General features: G+C 41.4%; 1 protein-coding gene across 5 annotated transcripts in view; it reads right to left on the minus strand.

Moving 5' to 3' along the window:
* The window catches only part of opa1 (OPA1 mitochondrial dynamin like GTPase), a 48,115-nt gene that overhangs the window by 16,671 nt on the left and 12,519 nt on the right, over positions 1 to 18,925 (minus strand). For all 5 annotated transcript variants that reach the window (XM_037770512.1, XM_037770510.1, XM_037770514.1 and 2 more), the window contains 20 exons: positions 18,657 to 18,743; positions 18,133 to 18,246; positions 17,815 to 17,895; positions 17,631 to 17,705; positions 17,451 to 17,522; positions 17,195 to 17,294; positions 16,857 to 16,987; positions 15,724 to 15,796; positions 15,360 to 15,432; positions 15,156 to 15,271; positions 14,042 to 14,106; positions 13,495 to 13,571; positions 11,560 to 11,725; positions 10,245 to 10,397; positions 9,879 to 9,987; positions 8,714 to 8,793; positions 8,310 to 8,450; positions 8,062 to 8,178; positions 7,854 to 7,947; positions 6,628 to 6,738 (listed from right to left, as the gene is read on the minus strand). In XM_037770512.1, the coding sequence (XP_037626440.1) occupies positions 6,628 to 6,738; positions 7,854 to 7,947; positions 8,062 to 8,178; positions 8,310 to 8,450; positions 8,714 to 8,793; positions 9,879 to 9,987; positions 10,245 to 10,397; positions 11,560 to 11,725; positions 13,495 to 13,571; positions 14,042 to 14,106; positions 15,156 to 15,271; positions 15,360 to 15,432; positions 15,724 to 15,796; positions 16,857 to 16,987; positions 17,195 to 17,294; positions 17,451 to 17,522; positions 17,631 to 17,705; positions 17,815 to 17,895; positions 18,133 to 18,246; positions 18,657 to 18,743 (2,035 nt within the window). The remainder of the gene's footprint in view (positions 1 to 6,627; positions 6,739 to 7,853; positions 7,948 to 8,061; positions 8,179 to 8,309; positions 8,451 to 8,713; positions 8,794 to 9,878; positions 9,988 to 10,244; positions 10,398 to 11,559; positions 11,726 to 13,494; positions 13,572 to 14,041; positions 14,107 to 15,155; positions 15,272 to 15,359; positions 15,433 to 15,723; positions 15,797 to 16,856; positions 16,988 to 17,194; positions 17,295 to 17,450; positions 17,523 to 17,630; positions 17,706 to 17,814; positions 17,896 to 18,132; positions 18,247 to 18,656; positions 18,744 to 18,925) is intronic.

Below are 18,925 nucleotides of genomic sequence, written 5' to 3' on the forward strand. Positions count from 1 at the left end.
CCTGACAAGCTAACATGACATGGTTGGTACCAATCGATTCCTTAGGTTTTTCTAGTTTCATATGATACCAGTTCTCTTCACTCTAGCTTTAAGATTGAGCCCTCTACAACCTCTGAAAGACAGAATAGCGTCAGATTGTTAAGAGGTTAATAGTTTATATAATAAAAGATTGATTCTTGACGATGTGTATCGATACAATATTGCCAAGCAAAATATCCAATACTATGCCGTAACGATTTTTTCCTCCACCCCTACTTAAACGCCTGATTTGCATAAATACACTAAAATTACAGCTTTAACTGGTTGGTTAAAATACTATTCTTACTGAAAATCCACAGGTTCAATGCCTGCCAACAGCTGAAATGTGTTTCAGTAAAACACAATGACTGGGTGATGCATTTGTCCTATAAATTGGGTGGATTCTGATTCCTGATAGTACAGAACATACAGAAATGATGCACATTTTTCTCCTCTTTAAGAGCACCACAAGTGAAAAAAGTTTCTGCAGACGCAACTTTTTGGTATGAACTTTTTTTGTTCAAAAGACTTTTGCCCCTCAGAAGCTTCGCTCACTTTGTGCTTTGAGGCGTGTCACCGAGTCAGCCCATCAGCCAATGCAGTTCAGTCTACACTGATGGACCCACATACCCACGCCCACACACGCGGGTCTATGCTGCATTACACAGAGAGGCCTGTGCAAAGTGTCAGACCGCTAATGACCCAGATCCTCCTCTCACCCACTAACTCAACCAGACAGATTGACAAAGCTAAAACTCTGAAACGCACATTTTTCTCGGTAGAAGGAAAAGAAAAATCTGCCATCACCATAAAATTAGGGCTTACGGATATAAGCATGCTGAGAGGCATATTTGCAGAATATATTGTAGGTATGAGTTACAACAAAATTACATTTATTTTAGTACTTTTCGGGGCATTTTAATGCATCTAACGGAGGGTGGACAGTAGAGACAGATGGAAAGAGGGGAGAGAGACATGTGGAATAACAAGCATCAAATGTCCCCAGCCCAATGTGAACCAGGAACGTTGTGGTTCATGGTCAGCGCCTTAAACCCCTAGAGCACCAGGGCGCCCAGAGAGGTGTTAGGTTGAGCACTGCTACATTTTGTTACATCTTTTCTTAAAGCTTCAGCAGGCAACAATTCCATAATAACCTTTCAGCATATTGTAATTCAAGAGTTCTGAGAGGAAACTAGACTTCTGCACCTCCTCATGGCTCTGTTTTCAGGCTTTAAAAAAATCTTTGGCCAATCACAGGTCATTTCAGAGAGTTCCCATTTCCTCAACTTGATCTCACCATGGCTGCCGGGTCACAAACTTTCTAATTTTACAGCTAAACAGTACACTAACTACTACTTAGCAGGTGTGAAAGTGAAAATGACTGAAAAGAATCAGATTTACTGTAGAGCAAACTTTACATGTTCCCATGCTGGACCCCATGAGCCTGTGAGGGGGTGTGGTGTGCAGCATGCACAGGTGTGTTTCTACTCTCTAGATCCCATAACAGATTCCAACCGCATTCCCACATCTATCACTGAGTGGAGTCTTCGGTGGTGGGAAGTGGGAATGTAATGCCTGTTTGGGAAAGTTTGGGATCAACTTGCCTTGTAGGATTTTTGCAAGGCCAGGCAGGTCTGGGCATTCCTGACAGTGTGTAATGGAGAGAGGACTACGTGTATGCGAGTGTGAAAACCTGACTCCACTGCAGAATGTGTGTGTTTTTACATCTCTTTTCTATGTGTCTCTCTATGTAGTTTGACTGTGCCTGTATGTACTGTATACTGTAGGTATGCTTGGTGAAATGTGTATGTGTGCATGTTTGTCTACTTAAATGCACAATACGGTGTGTATCCTGTTCCGATGGGATTTGGATACATGCGTGTTTTCACTGGTAGTAACGGAGGGGAAAAAGTCAATGAAGGGGTGTGTGTGTGTTTTCTCAAGGCGATAATTGAGTCAACCAAACCAAACACACACAGATATAGACCAACCATTAAAAGTCTTGCGTCATTCATTTATGGGCCTTTACGACATGAGTCCCCTGCTATCAGTAGGCAGGAAGTCCATATGAAGACGGGAAACAATAGAGACTGTGTGCGCGTGTAAGAGTTTAAATAAATGTAGAGCTCTCTTACGGGGTTAATGTTTGATGGGTGTTAACTGAGGCCTCAAACATTCAATTATATTCTGTATATAGAAGCCAAGAATATCTGGCAGCAGGAAGTAGGCAGCAGGATGAGATTTCTCAGGGCCAGAGGGCAAAGCGCCGCCGACTGAATACCATCACTACATAGCCAGAATCAGAAATATGGCTGATGTACGAGTCATAAGGTCAGGGTATCTGCAAGGTGCAAAAACTCTAATTCAAACACTTTTTAAGCCCTTAAAATGTCATGTGAAATTTGATTTTAGATCAAAATTAAGTGCCTATTACTGATTGAGAACAGCCAATGAAAAGCCCTGAAAATACAAACGTTAATTGCCAAAAAACTGTCAGTCTTGACTGAAGTCATTCAGTCATTCAAATCATAAAAAAATACGTAGATGAGACAAGATTACTGTAGCCAATTCCAATACATACAGATTGATTGTTGAGTTTTTTCTAAATCAAGTGTGATGTTTGTTTAACATGACAGCACAGATCTGCATTCTGTCTGCTTTCAAGACACTCATGTCACTATAAAGCAAAGAATCTCTGTCTGTCTTACCGTATGTCCTTTGCATATCTCGAGAACCACTCATAAGATCTACTTCACACTTGGCGGGTGTATCGCTGGGGACCCCGTGGAGTGCTTTGTCGAATTTGGTGCAATTTGCGACATGTTCAATATTATTAAACTTTGAATGAAAAAGAAAACGGCGCTCTGTTCAGCAGCGGGGCTTCAGGGCTCTGCAGACTGTCCAGCGCGTCGTCCGCAGCGGGGAGACGCCGGCTCATTGACTGCTGCAGTTCACTTTTACTACTGGATGCTGGATACACTAATGTTACAACCGAACTCTTCTTCACTTCTCAGGAGTCAACAAGCGTTCTCGAGAACGCAGAAAGCCGCATTTCCTTCTGGCCGCTACGAACGGCCACGTGCTCCACATGGCCACGATCCTGACAATGCTGCAAGCAGCGATACCGGGAGGCTACCGCGAGCCAAGCAATCAGCCTGTTCCGAACGGTCATGCCACGAATTGGCACTGCACCAGTTTATAAATCTCTTTAAAACAAAGAAAATTGCATTGGGGAGGCGACGAACAGAATGGTCAAACTCCACCAGCAAAAATCTGTCTTGTTTCCTGAAAAAAAGTCTCGTAGATGCCGTTGAAACTGACTGACTTGTTAATGCTAATGTTTTTTCGAGTCAAAGGATATTAAAAAAAATGACACATTCATGAAAGGTATTGTTGATGACCTCTAATTAGCGTAGCGAAGACATTATTGTGTTCTTTAATCCCTACAATTTAGATCACGCAAGCATTGCAGGGGTTTTAAGCATTTGTTGGTGTAAATGAGAGAATAGTGGTGTGTGCAACTTATACTTTGAGGTAGGTGTGTGTAAATTATGCTTGCCTGTGTGTGCCTTTGTGGTGACAGGAACTATGATTAAGTATGTGTGTGTGTGTTATAGAGAGAGTTCAGAAATGGCAGCAAGCCTCACGTGCTGCTTTGTGAATACAGACTTTGCTTAGCAAGCAGAGTTTTGCTGAATAAGACCAAAGCAGCAGACGACTCAACCCTCATTGTACTGGCTGTTAATAGGAGCCTTCAGCAAGCAGACAGGTAAAAATTAGCGGCTATGTAGGGCCCACCCCCAAGAAAAGTCTTTCAAAACTTACCAACAGTGCAGAAATAGTACATGTGCACAGTGTCATTGTACAAACACTACATTCAGGAAATGCTTTTTAACCAATGTAATTGAGACAAATCCCTGTATATTTACTGATTCTGAATCTATTAAGTAAACGCATATTCACACATAGGCAAGAAACACAAGTTTCAGATCACAGATCATGGTCGGAGGAAAGGAGAAGATTGGTCATCTGCTTTAACAGCTTCTCCTCAGAGGGTTTATGACTTGAATGAATCCTGTACCAGCAGGGGAAACATTAGGCAAGAAATTCTCATGTATCACACTCCCAACAACTGCGATCAGGGGGTGATAACCAGCAGTGTGCCTCAAACACCCCCCTGGAGATAAATAGATTTACATAACCATGGAAACACCAGACAATACGTACAGGTCTGGTCATGTCACTGGTGGCACAGTCCAAAACATGACTAATAGTCAACAACTAGAGGGGGTAGTCGGTGGTGCCAAAAACAAAGAAATCTTCTCCATTCGTCTCTGGTTACCATTAACGCCAGGCACAAACTGAGACCAGAGCCATACTAGTGGTCTGACTCATAGAAGCCTCATCCCACCCAAACACACAACAAATGAGCACGCCAGGCATTTTCAATATTGTGTGCCTGGGTCTGGTTCATGACCTTTGAAAACATGAGGATTTTCCAAATTATGATTCATTTTCTTTAAACAACTGTGCAACAATATTTTCCTAAGAAGTCTGAAAAAATACCCCCAAATGATTCCACTATTCTATTTAGTGCCTGAAAGGGATAGTTTGGGTGTTTTGAAGTGGGGTTGTATGAGGTAATTATCCATAGTCAGTGTATAACCTACAGTAGATGACAGTCGGCACGCCTTTAGTTTGGAGAAGCAGACGAGTGTTACCGCACGGAAGCAAAGCAATTTACTGCTGTGGACGGGGCCGGCAGCAAAACATATTTAGCCACCTAAAAAAATCAATATCAGTTTAAGTGTACACTATATTTAGAATATTTTAACCACTATAATTTGTCGTGAGACAGCTGTTTTCGACAGGAAACTGAAGCCGTTGTATCCATCTATGCTCTCGCCAAATCCACCAGACTCCATTGAAAAAAACTGGAATTTTACCTCGCAGAACATGGGGGTTGTTGGTCTACCGCTGCCTCGATCAGTTAGTTTGTTTGTGTTATTGTGCGACTGTGGTGAATCCAAACTAACCAAAGTCACACAAAAACATAAACAAACTAACCGATCGAGGCAGCAGTAGACCAGCAACTTTCTGTGTTCTGCGAGGAAGAATTACTATTTTTATTTCAATGCAGTCTGGTTGCGAGAGCATAGATAACCCTGCTTCAGTTTCCTGTCGGAAACATAGACTGTATAGCTGCCTCACGGCAAGGTAAACCGCTGAAAATATCCTAAATATAGCGTACACTTAAACTGATATTAATTTTTTTAGGTGGGCCTTTCTTTTAGGTGGCTAAAAGACGTTTTGCTGACGGCCCCGTCCACAGCAGTACTCCGGTATGTTTCTCCAAACTGGGGCGCGTGCCGACAGTCATCTACTGTAGGTAATACACTGACTTTGAATAAGTACCTCATACAACCCCACTTTAAAAAATTAGAACTATCCCTTTAACACTGTAATTTATATCTAACATAACTTTAGATGCAACCGATAAAGGTGGCCAGCAGGCTCTTTTTGAAAGTGGTTGTCAATCATTCTAAGTGGTGGATATCTGATTTTGGAACCAGATTTTTCACAAGTATGCAGAAACACCTGAGGCTTATAGAGCATTTTAGATGGCGTTTTCCCAATTCAAAGTGACTGTAAACATTTTACCACGTTCAGAGAGATGCCTGTTGGCAAAATCAAAGAGGGTGGGATTATAATGCATGCATTGTCGCTGAAGAAGTAATAGTCACCATGTGTATGTGTGTCAGAAAAAGAGTCTGATGGACACAGAGAAAGAGAGCAAGTCTGGGCTTGTCTTTTAGGCATGTGGGCACTCTGCAAACTGTGCTGCGTTTAATCAGCAGGGTTGTGTTAACAGAGAGCTGGGCTGGTGGCTACAACTGGCTGGCAGACAGCCAGCACACTGCTGCTACCTATCAGATACACACACACACTCACACACTAATTTAAGACTTTAAATATATAATAAAAACATATTTGCGTGTATGAGGGATTACATCATGAACAGGTAAGTCAAGTATATGTGTAGTGTTTAGTCTCTTGGGGACAGCCATACTTGCGCATATGGGGATGAACTTTGTAGGTTTAGGCCTAAATGTAAAACAATAAACTTTGTTTCAATTTTTACACCAATGCAACATCTCACGAGACAAGTGCATACCAGCGCACACAATCCTGTTTACAATGTGACAGCATTGCTGCTTATTATATGAAGAATTTTTACCATGAATCTGCCTTAAAAAGAAGCTTAAAAGGCAAATTTCCAGTTGACATCCAAGTTATTTTAACTTGACTGCACTGTATCAGTCAGCTGAATGAATACTGCTATATCAGACTGATCAATACCATTTCCTTTAGCACTACTGCCACCTACTGACAACTTCAAGATTTCAAGGAACCACAAGTTGAGGTATGGAAGCAAATGCATGCGCTGCACTGGGGTCTAGTAGTTTGGGTAATTCAGATCCCTACAGCAACCAATGGGACAAGCTGACAGTGACAAACTGCCTCCTTACTCATGGACTTCAAGTGTACGCCTGTGTTTTTCTTTAACTTATTAATATGTTTCTGTTGTAAGTCTGTCGTGTGACTTACTGAGATCCTCGGCCAGCTGGACTCGGCGGCCAGTGATGAGGTGGGTCTTCTTCTCCATGTCTTCCCCAAAGTCATCCAGCACCTCCTTCACATTTTTCTCCAATCGGCGCACTGAGAAGATGAATGGAGGAAACAAACACACACAAAGCACAACAATCAATAGTCAATCAAACAACAATGCATCCGTTTTTTCTCTCCATTGTTGAATTACATGATCAACACATTTTACCATCATTAAAAGGTTGTGAAAGGAATTGTCTATTCTTACTATAGGTGTTTTTGAGAACACTGGTAGTAAGAACAATTTCATTATTGAATTATCGGTTATCAGTGAGTGGTTATGGATCTTGGGTAAATTATATCACAAAGCTCAGGCCAGCAGTAATGCTGCATTCACATGGAATCAGGCAGACGGTAGCAATATCATGTTAGTGGGTGAGAGCAGGATGGTAATATTAGGTGAGGCCGGCAGAGAAAACCGGCAACACTAACGGTTGACGGTGACAGAATTTATAACTGGATCTTACGTAGCTCCCTTGCACCAGATAAAGTTGTGTAAGGTTGCAATAGAGTATAAAGAGAAAGCTGTGTTTTAGAGCAACATGCATTATTAGAATAATTACATAATATAGTTGATATGGAATGATTTTATTTAACATATTTTTATTCCATCACCATAGCAAAATATCGTCATGTGTGTTTCGTTTCGCCGTTTGTTTGTTTTTCCCGTGCTGTCCAGAAGGTGTTGCCCGTCTGTCATCTGCCTGATTCCATGTGAATGCAGCTTAACGGTTGCCCAGCTGCCCCAGCCAACCATATTTGGACCACTTTGAACCACACTTTATGGTTTCATCTGGTTGCTCATGGTGATCATCACTTTTGAAAAAAGAAAAAAAATGCTACGTCCATTGAACTTAGTGTTGAATCTTTGTCCTAAATGACCAAAAGTGATACTGTCGCAACAATATACTCCTTCAAAAAAAGCAAAATCATACATCTCACAAGATAAACTCAAACCCAAACTCAAAACTCAAACCCAACTACATGAGAATTACACAATCTATCCAAACTTGAGAGGCAAAGCAATGCTGACAAATAGAATTGGTAAAAAATAAACAGTAGCAGAGTGTTTGATATATAATCTAAATGGGATTTCCAAAATAATCCATATTCGCCCTTTATTTCTTTAAATTCTGAATACTATATTTTGTATCCCCGATCCTTACCCTCAGTGTTGGTGAGCTGCTGTCGGAGAGTGTTGCCGGTGATGACCAGCATCCTCTGGATCCTCCAGAACAGTACCACATCATTGCACTCCAGCTGGACACAAACATGTAGGCACACAGCTTAGCTTTTCACACAGTGACCTTAAATATAGCTGAGAATGAGGTGGTAAAGAAAGACAACTCAGGATTACTCATCCTCTCTCCTTACCTCAGAGTCAACAAAGTGTCTCTGGTAGTAGTAGAAACCTCTCTTGCAGAGGTTACAGTGAGACAGCGCCTTCTGCAAGAAGTGTCGGCGATACAGCTGATGCCACGTGTCCTTGATCTGACCACGCAAGGAGATCAGTAATTCAGCAGTTAATGGATAGTAGACATAGTGTGCATGCTAAAGCTAAAAAATAGCAAACTGGTGTTTTAAATTAGCAAAGCTCAGAGACACAGATGTTTTGATCTCACCAGCACAGGGTCGACTTCAACCCCTCGTCCCTCCAGATTCTTCCTGACTGTGGTGACCTCGTCATTGGCCAGGTAGGCTGTGTGCTCGTCGTGTAGCTTCAGCAAGCGCTCCAGCTCATTTTTTGTTTCATTACGAATGTGCTACAAGGTCAAAGAAAAGGAAGTGAGCACTGTCCTCATGGTGGGTGTTGAGATGTAGTTGATTATTTCATGGATTGTGTGCTTCTACCAAGTTCTGTACATTTAAGTACTGTACATCGGATCGGCACAAATGGGGCAACTGGTATTATACCAATTTAATGAGTGCCGCCCTTATGATCCTTCCACTTTAAAATCTGTGTGGTCCCTCTAAAAAAACAGCACAGTTATACCAAGGAATTTGCAGAGACCCCCCGAACTCTGACCTGATCTGGTGTGCGATTCATCCAGTTCATCCACCTCTGCCTCCAGCCTGGACCCACCATATCTCTGATTACTGACTCAGCTACAAGAAGAGAGAAGAAAAAAGTCATGAGCATTCGTGGTGCCACAGAAACAGAGCTCAAACTGTGGAAGACTGGAGCAGACTAGACAAGATGGCACTGAAGCATGACCACTCTTCATAATGTATGTGTGTCTGTGACTTGTCTAACGATTTACCCCCAAAGTGTGGCAAATGTGTCAGAGCAAATTTAAGAATTTGTTCTGTAATTTAAATGGATCTAACCTGACTATATTTGCACACTAACCTTGAATCCTAATGGGGAAGAAATATTTTTTTTCAAAAAGGGCTAGCCAGGTGGAGAAGGTACCGAACATGGCTGCTACTTCCAACCATTCTACTCGCTGATGTGCAATCTTTGTTACAACTGTAACTGTACAACTGGGTTAGAGCCAAACTTAGTCAACCGATCTATACATCTACATAGGGCTTTGAAAAATTTCGACCATAGACTGTATATATAGATGGACGACGTGTCTCCACTTTCTCCCACTGTACAAAAGTGAAGCCAAAATATCCCGGATATGAGACCTGCCATCTTGAAATTTTGACGTCATTTGGAGACAGAGTCTGCGCAGTAGTGATTGGGGGGCTGGAGCTGTGTTATCGAGGTCCCACCCACACACCCGCCCAAGCCAATCAAGCAACTACTTAGATCAGAGCAGCTGTCAATCAAAGCTGTCAATCATGACATCTCACCCTCTTTTTATAGCATCAAATAACTAATTAAAACCAAACTTATCAGAAAAAATGAATACTTTATCATACATCAGTGTGAAATGAACTACCTAAAACGACTGAAACCATCTTTGGGGAAAAATTTATTTGAGGTGTACTTTGACTTTTTAGTTTGGCCTATGTCCCATCCGCTGACATGGAGGTGGCGAGATTTACGTTGTATACTCTACTGCAGCCAGCTACCAGGGGGCGATCAAGATATTTTGGCTTCACTTTTGAGGAGCTTTCATGTTGTCCATCTTTATATACAGTGTATGATCTCGACAGGTAAGTTATTGCATGGTTAAGACTGGGACTGGTGTCCAGCACTGGGTAAGTGACACTGTATGAGGCCATCATGGCCAACATACTGTCTTTGAGGCGTGATTGGAGGGTTTCCTCCATGAACATGATGGCTGCGTCCCACTGGGGCTTGTCTGTGATGGAGCGGTCTTCTAGGGCGTTGTGCTGGATCACCCTCTGAAACACACACACACACACAAAGGAGAAAAACTTAGCTGAGCTGCAAAGTAACTGCAATGCATATTAAGTCCTGTACCAGATGTTCCACTTGTTGGTTTCAATGGGTATTTGCATCAATGTTAGCAAGACCAGTTTCTTTACATTCAGTGCACATGATCATGAAATTGTGTCAGCTTCAGGAAGTGTTAAATCAACTATGTGCATGCTCCCTGTCTCCTTGCACAACAGGGTGAGAGGATTTACTGTGTGTTTACCAGGCTGTCCATGGCCCTCTCATTCCACTTGTGCCTCTTGATGCTCTCGTCCTTCACGGCCTCCTTCAACTTGTCAAAAATGTCGTCCTGGTCTTTGCCTTTGTATTCAGCCATGAAGCGGGCGAACTCTTCCTGCAGCGTCTCCCAGGCAACCTAATGGGAGGCCAAGTAACGTGGGGAAAGAGGAGGCTTGTATTACCACAAGGCCATTGCCTGATTGAATATTTTTCACATTTCTGCAGTCTGTGGCACAGTAGTTGAACCAAATACATGTAGTACAGAACAGTGAGTACATTACAAAGCTAAATTATAGAATTTGAATCAGTAAAATGACAAATCATTCAGTAATAACCAGAGGTGGGACCAAGTCATTGTTTTGCGAATCACAAGTAAGTCTCAAGTCTTTGCACTCAAGTCAAGACTGAAAAGTCCAAAGTCCTAAACTTTGAGTTTTGAGTCCTAATCAAGTCATAATGCACTCTTCACCAAATGCAATGTCATTTTAACAACAGTGTAACTAACTTTACATTACTGGTGCTCAGTAACGTAAAGTTAGTTCTTCATTTTTCTCCTCAGATTGATTAGATGCTGACGGATTGGTTCAAACAAAGTGGATATGGGGACTTAATTAAGTGTAAGATAATCAATTGCAAGTCCAAATAAAATTCACCAAAATAAAGAGTCCAGAGTTCAACAAAAACGACACTTTTTGGGGATTCAACAATAAACAACAAAAAATAGAAATTCAGTTTGCTCAGTTCAGTTATTTCCCCACAAGTAAATCTTCTTCCCAAAAAAATCAATAAGGGACCTCTTAAATAGTAAATAACCCAACATCTCTGACGCTGTCGAGGTTACCTCCGGTACCGGGCAGTTGATCGTCTTCATGCACACACTTTTTAATTAACATACTTTTTAATTTTTGGGCTTGGGGGAAGGTATCAAGTATTTTCAAGTCAAAAGACTTAAGTCCCAGTGAAGTTACGAGTCATTGGTGATAAAGTCCAAGTCGAGTTGCAAGTCTTTTGGGATTTTGTCAAGTCGAGTCTAAAGTTATCAAATTTGTGCGACTCCAGTCCACACCTCTGGTAATAAGTTTTGGCAACATCATAATTTATTTCTGAAAGAAATACAACAACGACAGGAACAAACTCATAAACCAATTTATATTTAGAAATGTCCTCATATCTGCAGAAGATCAACTTATAAGATCTGATTTAACCAACGTTTGAATTGATTTCATGTAATAGTCAACATCCCCCTTTAAACAAAGGAATTACATAATGACCAGCTGTATAAAGACAGTGTGCGTTACCTCCAGCGCTTTGTGTGGAAGCTGCTTGTCGGTCCACTGTTTGAGCTTGATGTCTACGGTGGTGTTAAAAGTACCCGAGTCCATTGTTTGGGCAGCAGGCAGGTAGATGTTCTCAATCACATGGGTGGAAACACGTTCCCACATCTTCTTCTGCAAGATGGCCTCCCTGGGAGAGTGAACGATAAGTCATTACAACTTTGAGTAACTGGAAGGGGGGGGAAGATATCTGTTGATTGGCACCTCTAGCTGTGGTGATTTTGGTTCTCCGTGTCATGACTTCTAGTAACATGCTGAAGGTGCTTTGACCATACTGTAGGTGCATGTAACTTTTTAGATTCTGATCATTATTTTCAGATTTAGATTTCAGATAGATCTAGAGGAAGAGTGTTTGTAACAAAGTTGCTTCCAGGTGTCCAGCTCAGTTCAGTTAAGTGACCCGGTGGGGTAAGAAAACAATGAGTGAAGAGGGATCGTTCATGGCTACACTTGACTGTAGATTCCAATACAGCTCCAGTCTGACCCTGTTAGCAGCCAACAGCCTCCACACTCTCGCTCTATCTCTCCAGGGCAGCGTGACAATGGAACAAAACCCTACCCAAGTCCCCCCGAGACCAGACCAGTGTTGTGCCTCTCTCATTTATCATAAACGCACGCTCATATTTCATTAGGCTCCCCTTTTGTTCAGACGAGCACTCCTCACTGTCAATAAGCGCTATCTTCAATAGTGCTGGCTGGCTGCTGGCTGGCTAACAGGGCCACCCCTGTTCCCGTCCGTGGGCCATTCATCAGAGTATTGATCTGGGAGAACTGATGGCACGCACACTGGGGACGGCCACAACACCATGCATACATCTCATTTAGCAAGGTTTTCCTCATCGGGGGTGAGGTATAACTATACATTCATGCACAGATAAATGCACCCAGTGAGAGACCTGCAGTTTGCTCTAAAAATAGCATTCAACTATGTGTGGTTGAGTGTTGGAGCGGTGCAAATACATGATCTAATTGCCTTCAGGCAAACACAACTTTTCACAGCTTAGTCCTCATAAGGTGGCATCTCATTAAGACCAATAGAATGGACAAAACACAAATACTAACAATATTAAAATGATTATCTATCTAACTATAAAGTGAGGAATCGCTGTCTTTCTGTATGTCTTTCGCATATCTCAAGAACCACTCTTCTGATTTACTTCACACTTGGTGGGTGTATTGCTGGGGATTCCATGGAGTGCTTTGTCGAATTTGGTGCAATTTGGACATGCAACATTTTCAATATTAATAAACTTTGAATAAACAAGCAAACAGCGCTTTGTGCAGCAGCGGGGCTTCAGGGCTCAGCAGACTGAGACGAGCGTGTCGTCTGCAGTGGGCAGACTTGGGCTCATTGAGTGCATTTCAGTTTTGCTGCTGGATATACTAACGTTACAACCAAACTCTTCTTCACTTCCCTGCAGTCAACGAGCACCGAGCGGTTCTCGACAGTGCTGCAAACAGCACTTCCTTGGTGCCAAGCAATTGGCCTGTTGCGAACGGGCACGTGCTACGAATGGGCACGCCACTGCACTTGTATTTACAATGCTAGAACTGACATCTGACCCAACCACAGGAGGAAGCACTGTGCAGTTGGAGAACTGGATCTTATCTTCACTCCAAAAATAAAAACAAAAAAACCCATAAAAAAACATCTTCACTTTATCATTTTATCCTATTAGACATTTGTGTGAAATTGTGGCTTATGGCCAAAAATGTGTTTTGTGAGGTCACAGTGACCTTTGACCACCAAATTCCAGGTTCCTCCAGGCATTCCTGACATATCACATTCACGAAAATGGGACGTACGTACGTAAGGACGGACGGACATTTGGACAACTCACAAACATAATGCCTCCGGCTACGGCTATAGCAGAAAAATAAAAAATATAATTTACTTACCAGTGTTGTGGGGTTACTTGACTCAAACTAATGACTTCGTCCAAGATTTCATTTTTGGCCTTTTCGAAGAGTTCATTCTGCAAAAAAAAATAATAATTAACATCTGTATCGTTACTGTACTGTCTTTGGAAAACTTTATTTTTCTCAAACAGGGCCACTAATGAGATAACACTTTTTTTTCTCCATACTTTGTTTTTTGTCAAGCCTCTATTAAAGCTAGGGTGGGTAATGTATTTTAGATTTGAATTTGTTATATTTGTTGAAATTCTCTTTACATTCCGACAGCAATCAATGCTCTGACAAAACAAAGAAAAAAATCATGTATCTGTCGCAGGACTATAATAAGCCCTAGATTTAGGGACTTTTAGAGCTAGTGCTTCTAGCTCCTTTCATTGGAAAAAGTTGGCAACACTGGGCTGGGTTTTTTCAGTTGGATGATTTTTAAAATGTAGCTTACTCTTGCTGGTTTCTCCAATATTACCTACCCAAGCTTTAAAGAGTAATATAAATGTGTCATTTAGGTGCCCTTGCTGTTTGTGTTTCTCACCCTGTCCAGCTCTCTCAGACGAGGGTAGTTGTTCTTCCACTCCGTCTCCAAGTTGAAGCGAGATGCTGTGGTGAGGATGGACAGTGAAAATGACTATTTGATTTAAATAAACCTTTTCAACATCAGAATAAACAATCTCTAACTTTACATAAGTCAAATTATACTTATATATTAATGGTTTCATCATATAGAAACTTAACTTTGTCCCTTAAAATGTCTAAATAAATTGACCTTGATATGAGTCATATTTGCTTCATTCTCATGCCTGGACCAAACTTATCTCCTGCATGTTTCTATTGCTTTTTCACCTTTGATGTTACGTTCCATCAAACAGTAATTCTCCATTGTCAACAGGCAATGACCATACAGGGACAGGGCCTGCTTTGTTTTAACTTGGTATGATATAAAGGCAGCTTTCAGACTGCAAATGGTGCCTATCCTTTAATAAACGTGGGTGAGGACTTTGCACACTCACTCCCTTAACTGGTCCTTTGGGAGGAGAGGGGATGGGGCCAATCACACACTCTTTATCAAAAGTCAGAGTTTTAGTTCTCATATATGCACACAGAGAGAGACACACACACACACACACACACACACACACACACACACACACACACACACCAAGCCCGCTGTCCCTTTCCACACCTCCCTATCCACAGTGGAGATTAGGCTAATTGCTGGTTTGTGGGGCCACGGTGGCGCCAAGCATGGACGATGGAGGCCGGCTGTGTGTGATTTGATGGGATATGGATCGATAGGCTACACAATGGGCCTATGGGAACTGCAGTCTCACGGCCATAAATCTCCTGTGCTGTTAGCAATGGGCTTGAGATTGTCTAGACTAATTGCAGTTGGAAGGCAGGACTGAGGGAGTGGAAAAGTGTGGCAGGGTGGGCTGGGTAAGGCCAATACAGGGAGGTGGGAGAGTAGCAAAGGAGTAATAGCACCTGTTCCCTGTACAGTTAATGGATCAAACACTACCATGTTCATTCACACTATTAAAACATGCCTGGGGCTATAAAAGGTATGGGATATAAACATTCACTCAACGGCACAAATAACAAGGCATATAAATCAGTCAACCCCCTCCTGGGATAAAGGTTAGTCATACCTTTGAAGACATCCGCCTGCTGCTCAACAGACTCCCTCACCATCTTCCAGAAGCAGTCAGAGACGGCCAGACTCAAGTTCTTTGTGGTCACCTGGTGGGCCTTCAGCATGCCGTCCCTAGTTGCATGCATAGATTCATTATCAGCTTTAAATTAATTAATTTGATGATGCATTAATGTTTGGTGGTCAATCACAGGCAACTTACCTTAGTAATCTGGAGTTCTGGAAGAAGTCTTCCTCGTAGTCTTTAATAGAGTCTATGCTTTCACCACTGCTCCCTGCACACAAGAAGACAGCAGAACAAAGTAAATGATAATTCAGTTGATGTTAGATTTCATATAGAATAACAATATCTAAATGTATGTAATCACAGTACAAGTGCTACATAATTCAGGATACACAGGGCAAAAACTTAACCACAGAGAACCTCCAACTAGCCCCAGGGTTTACCGCAATTGGTGTCATAAAACCACGTTAGTGTAATTCAGACATGATCATGAGCTGAAAGTCCTCATGAAATAATGTGAAATTAAATACAGCATGATGGATTACTCAGTAGTAGAGGTTACCTTTTCCTGTCACCACTGCAAAGTAGCCCAGGGCCTTCATGGGAAACAGCTTTCCTTCCACTATTTGCTGGATCTGAAAGAGAAAAAGTCTTGTCAATTTTATTTATATAGCACATTTCATACGACAGGAGTAGAGTCAATGTGCTTCAAAATAAAAAGCAACAAAAACGTACAAGATCAATATTTTTCACCATTTTCTGACATTTTATAGACCAAGCAACTACTCGATTAATCAAGAAAATAATCAACAGATTAAACGACAATGAAAACAATCGTTAGTTGCAGCCTTATATAATAATAATACTGATTCTAATATAAAAGTTATACCCATTAACCAAACACTTTAAACCTAACTAAAAGCTTGCGAAATAAGATATGTTTTTTTGTCTGCTTTTAAAAGAAGACACTGTTGTAGCAGACTTTAGTTCAAGTGGTAGAGAATTACAGAGAGTAGGACCATAATGACTGAAGGCACAAATGAGCTGATTCAGAATTTATTCTAGGTATAGTGAGGAGATCTTTACTTGATTTAAGGGCTCTATCCCGTGTGTATGCAAGTGAGCATGTCAACGACTTACAATAGGAAGGAGTTAGAAAAGAAGAAAAGTTAAAATAGGAGTGATGTGTTCAAACTTTTTAGTTTTTTGCATTCTGAATAAGCTGGAGTTTATTTAACATCAGCTTTGTCAGTCCAGCAAAAAGTAAATCTGTATGTAAAACAAAGGACTTAAATTCTCCCGCCAGTCCACTCTGTAGAACATGTTTCCCATACACTGGCTCATTGAGGAGCCATTAAGTTAGAATAAAAGTGCTGAGCTCCCTCTTGTGGAACAGCTGCATATAGCTTCACTCACAGTGGCTGACACTTTATACACCGGTTTACAACAGTTTTGAAATCTGCAAAAAGCAGCTGTTTTGTTAATCAAATTCTGCTTTAGCTCACTATTTCTGCGATCTTGATGCCTTTCATCTAAGGATGATAATAATTGATTTTATCACTTAAGAATTGACTGAAATGATGAGTTAAGAACATGTTGACTAACAAGGCATTAATAGTCAGTATAATACTTCACATACTACCCATATAATTTTTTTTATTGTATTTGATTTTTGGGACAGTTAAGACATCTTACTCTGCTCGGGCTGGCCAGGTTCTTCTCAGCCAAGTCCACCTTGGTCAGGACAAAGATGGTTCTCTTCCCGTGGGGGTCCATCTGGCTAACTAAGTCTGTTACAATGCTCCTCTCTGCATCCACACTGCCATCTGGAGGGAGACAAGGAGGGCACAGGAGATATGATGATAAGCAGTATAAAAACCATGACAGACTTGGTGTTTTGCTTAAGAAAACAGCAATGGGACATGAGTGGAGGGGTCTTTAAGTCCTCTGACAGATCATCTCCCTGCTCACTAAGAGAAATGCTGCCTTTATATAGGATTTTTGCAACTGTGACTAGTATACTCATGGCTCACCCTGAATACAGAGGATGATTGCATTGGGGTTCTGCATGTAGGCTTTGCTGATTTTGAAGATGGTTTCCTTAGTATCTGCTGCCATGCCTGCAGTCACAGTCTGAGAGAAACACACATTTAAAACATTTTTAAAGACTATAATTGTATTACTATATTTGTGAAGACAAGTGTGGTCAATTGCCTTTGATATTACAAAGCTCAAACAAGTACAAGAAAAACATTCCCATTCTTTTTAAATTTAAGAATGTATACTCACGCTGATGACTCCTGGTAAGTCAACAAGCACCATCCTCTGGATGCCGGGGCCTTTGACACTCAAGGATATTGTCTGACAGGCAAAAAATAAACATGATTATTCTATGAAACATTAGAGAAGTAAATCAGCAAGTAGCTGCTGCATTAGTAATCTGAATGGAAGCATGGCTGTATGTCCAACCTCGCAGCTGACGGTCTGTCCCTCCTTCACACTCTTCCTCATCCTCAGCTCAATCTCGCGCCTGAGAGCAGCCAGCTGCAGCGCAGACAAAAAAGACGCCAGATATCATAATGTTAACCGGTAAAAATAAAGGTAGCGCTTAAATTCATTTTAGGTGGATGGAGCGTGTGACTTTGTGACTTACATCGTCCTCCTTGGTGAGGTCAAACTCTCGGCCACTGTCCTTGAACATGGCCACGTGGTGAGGGCCTTCGCTTAGTGTTACCTGCAGAAAGAAGTTCAAATTACAGAAATCCATCAGAACTGGACTCATACATATTTTCCTCTCACAAAATACCTTCATTCCTTAACTGTCGATTCTGGCTCACAATGGCTGTCAATGCTGTCATTTCATGACAACAAATTCTGACAATGTGTGTAGTGTGAATAAATGGGTAAATCTTTTTTCTGTCCTTTTAAAAGAAAATATTAAACAAACATCAGCCAGTGTGGTCCCACATACCTTGACAGGAGAGCGGGTCATCATCTCTCCTGAGCCCCTGGGGAAGATCCTGGCCTGGGCTATCATCTCCAGCACACTAGTCTTCCCAGCACTCTGATCCCCGACCACAACCACCTGAAACAGAAGAGGAGGAAATGGGTGAGGGGTTGGACACAATACAGAGAGACGGACAGAGGACAGAACAGGAGAATAGGAGAATAGGAGGACAGGCAAACCCAATGGCGTAAGGACAAAGTGGAAAGAGAAACAGGGGGCTATTAAGTGATCAGGAACAAGCAAATAGAACAAACACGTTTACAAATTTGGAGTTGAGAGGATTTACTTAAATCAAGATACCAATTTTACCACAAAACAATAAATGACAAAACAACATTTTGTTTTTTAGCATGTGTCTTGCCCCATTTGTATCAGAAAAAAAATAATAAAAAAAACAGGTCAAAAAAGAAATCTTTCGAACATCTGGCTCCTCTTTGATAGAAATCCATTTCCCATGAGCAGCAGGGCTACATTTGACCGCTTCTTACCCTGGGTAGGTGGTCCTGGGTGTTGTAGTTGGCATCATAGTCTGACAAGATGTCCAGGACTTCAGAATACAAGTCAATGAGGGATTTCTACACGAAAGGACACAATATTAATGAAATTAGCAAAGAATAGTTAAAGGAATAAAGCAATAACTAAACTAATATAACAGGGGACAAACAGCAGTATTACAAAATGTAAGAAAATATTCCTGTATCTGTAGAATGATCATATTTGATAAAGTAAGCCTCATGGGGAAAACTTTTACCATTAC

Source organism: Sebastes umbrosus, chromosome 5, assembly GCF_015220745.1.
Source record: "Sebastes umbrosus isolate fSebUmb1 chromosome 5, fSebUmb1.pri, whole genome shotgun sequence".
NCBI classification, from domain to species: Eukaryota; Metazoa; Chordata; class Actinopteri; order Perciformes; family Sebastidae; genus Sebastes; species Sebastes umbrosus.